At 39.7% G+C, this 2236-nt stretch overlaps 1 protein-coding gene across 1 annotated transcript in view; it reads left to right on the top strand.

Annotated features, from left to right (window-relative positions):
* Positions 1-1520, top strand: part of ATP10A (ATPase, class V, type 10A) — a 162312-nt gene extending 160792 nt beyond the window's left edge. Inside the window, exon 22 of the mRNA XM_015419655.1 lies at positions 728-1520. Within this exon, the coding sequence (XP_015275141.1) occupies positions 728-1433 (706 nt within the window). The 3' untranslated portion in view covers positions 1434-1520. The remainder of the gene's footprint in view (positions 1-727) is intronic.
* The last annotated feature ends 716 nt before the right edge of the window (positions 1521-2236 follow it).

Consider the following 2236-nt stretch of genomic DNA (forward strand, 5'->3'; position numbering starts at 1 on the left):
TCTTTCCCTCTCTGCTTAATCAGCAGCCCACCTTTCCCAACCACGTGCAAGAACCTTATGCACATAGGGCTTAACACATTTAGAGTCCACTGGACTCTAAATGTGTTCTACTGCTTCAGACCAACACAGCTGACCACCTGGAACTATCTCCATAGGGCTTAAGAGCGATATTTGTCTAAATATCCAGACTTTAGGGCAGGGGGGTCTAGTGGTCATATCTCACTCCCCTTTATGCGCTGGTTCACATTTTTTAACGTCTGCATAGCATAGAAGTAAATATATGAGGAGGGCTTACCATTTAGCCTCCTGGCCACGTCCTCCGTACAATCAGGATTCCATTTGCACATTTGCCCTCTATTTTTCCAGGTCCACATATGCAAATGGCTTAGAATTCTGGCCATCCATTTCATATTGTTGCTTAACAACATTTTTTTTTCCTGGTCAGTAGCCCAGTTTTGCATTCTCAGTCAAAAGGGTTGCAACCATTCTTCCCTTAAAGTATCTTAGACAGAGTGTGCCAGTTAAGTAATGAGGGAAATTCTCTACATCCCCATTTCCACAAGCATGTAACATTTCCTCATGTGGGATTCTAGCAAAGAATTTTTCCTGCATTATTCAGGCAAGATGCAATCGATACACTTTGCTTTCAGAACATTTGTCTTTTAACAGTGACATTCCTCATTCTCTTTTATTACTTTTTTCTCTGTGGATATTTTTCCCTTCTCAGGTTTTTATACAGAACATTTCAGGGCACCCTTTTTCCAACCCAACTTCAGCTTGGACGCCAGTTGTCGAAGTTGCCACCAGAGGTGCGCAGTCAGTGTTTGGAAAGATGGAACACTAACAAGGACGCAGATCCCCATAAGTATCCAGGTGCTCATTATTCTTTAGAAAACCCTTATTTCATTGCTAATGACTCTTTAAATGCCTGCAGCCAAAACAGTACCACAAAATTATCTGATCATAAAAATGAAAAAACTCAGCAACTAAAGACAGAGACTACAACCGGTTTAAATATTTCCCCTCCTCTTTGTGGTGCTCAGTTATCTGAGGAGAATGGACAAGCTTCAGTAGCTGATAGTGAAGGAATATCTTCAAGTCTTCCGAAAAGGGCACACATCACATCAGAGCTGGGGTCAACAATGGCAGAGGAAACTTTCCAGTGGAACTCAGCAGTAGACCAATCAGATTTCAGCTTGTTGAACTGGATCGCATCAACTCCTTTATTTAAAGGCAGTGGAAGAGATGCACCATGGTCATCAAGCAGTTTACAGAATGTGAGGCAGGACAATACAGCTCTGGGTAGCTGCGGTTCTCCTCAGGATTTCAAAGTCTTGCCAGAGCAGAACTCAGCCTGTTTTCAGGAGCAAATCCAAAGGTCTGTAAAGGAAACAGTCTTGATACCTGAATCTTTGGAGTCAACTTTTTTATGATGTAAGACTTTAGCATTTTGTTTTATTTGCACACAAAAAAGAGTATAATGGTATTGCTCTAATTGTTTCTAGAGATGAAACAGGAAATCCAAGGTACATAAGAGTTATTTTAAGAGACATTTTAAGCACAGTGCGTTGAAAATAAGAGCTTTAAATGCAAAGAAAAGATACATTTATATATTTATTTTTCATCTCATTTTGTACAAAAATGCAATATGTGTATTTTTATTCGCTTCTCTTGTATTCTGTTATTGGCTTATTTTTCAAATCAATATTTCTGTATGATGTGAGAAATAAGCCATATGATTGTTGTTGGTTTAACTATCATGGCAAAACTAGTTCAAAATATTATTTTGACGACTCTTTATTGCAAAAGCTTGCATAGTACATCACCTGACAAAGAAAATGATCTTTATTTGGCGGGGGATGGGACGGTGGCTTCAAAACAAATTGCTAGGAAATCCTTCAGAAACATATGGCCTTGCCTTGTAAAATAATGTTAAATTGCCATAAAAATAAAAATCATGTTTTACAGATGGGACCTATTTTATATTTCCGCTATTGCTGTGTATGTGTTATGGGAAATCAATAACATAACCTTCATCCATGTTGCAAAGATGTTATCCTACATTGCATCAATAAAGGCGTAGTTCTGGCCCTGACCTGGATAGCCCAGGTAAGCCCAACTTTGTCAGATCTCAGAAGCTAAGCTGGGCCGACCCTGGCAAGTACTTGGATGGGAGACCTTTAAGAAATACTAGGGCCGGAGACCCAGAGGCAGGTTATCAAACCACCTCTCTGAA

This window comes from Gekko japonicus, unplaced genomic scaffold, assembly GCF_001447785.1.
Source record: "Gekko japonicus isolate JY-2015 unplaced genomic scaffold, Gekko_japonicus_V1.1 scaffold1304, whole genome shotgun sequence".
Classification (NCBI taxonomy): Eukaryota; Metazoa; Chordata; class Lepidosauria; order Squamata; family Gekkonidae; genus Gekko; species Gekko japonicus.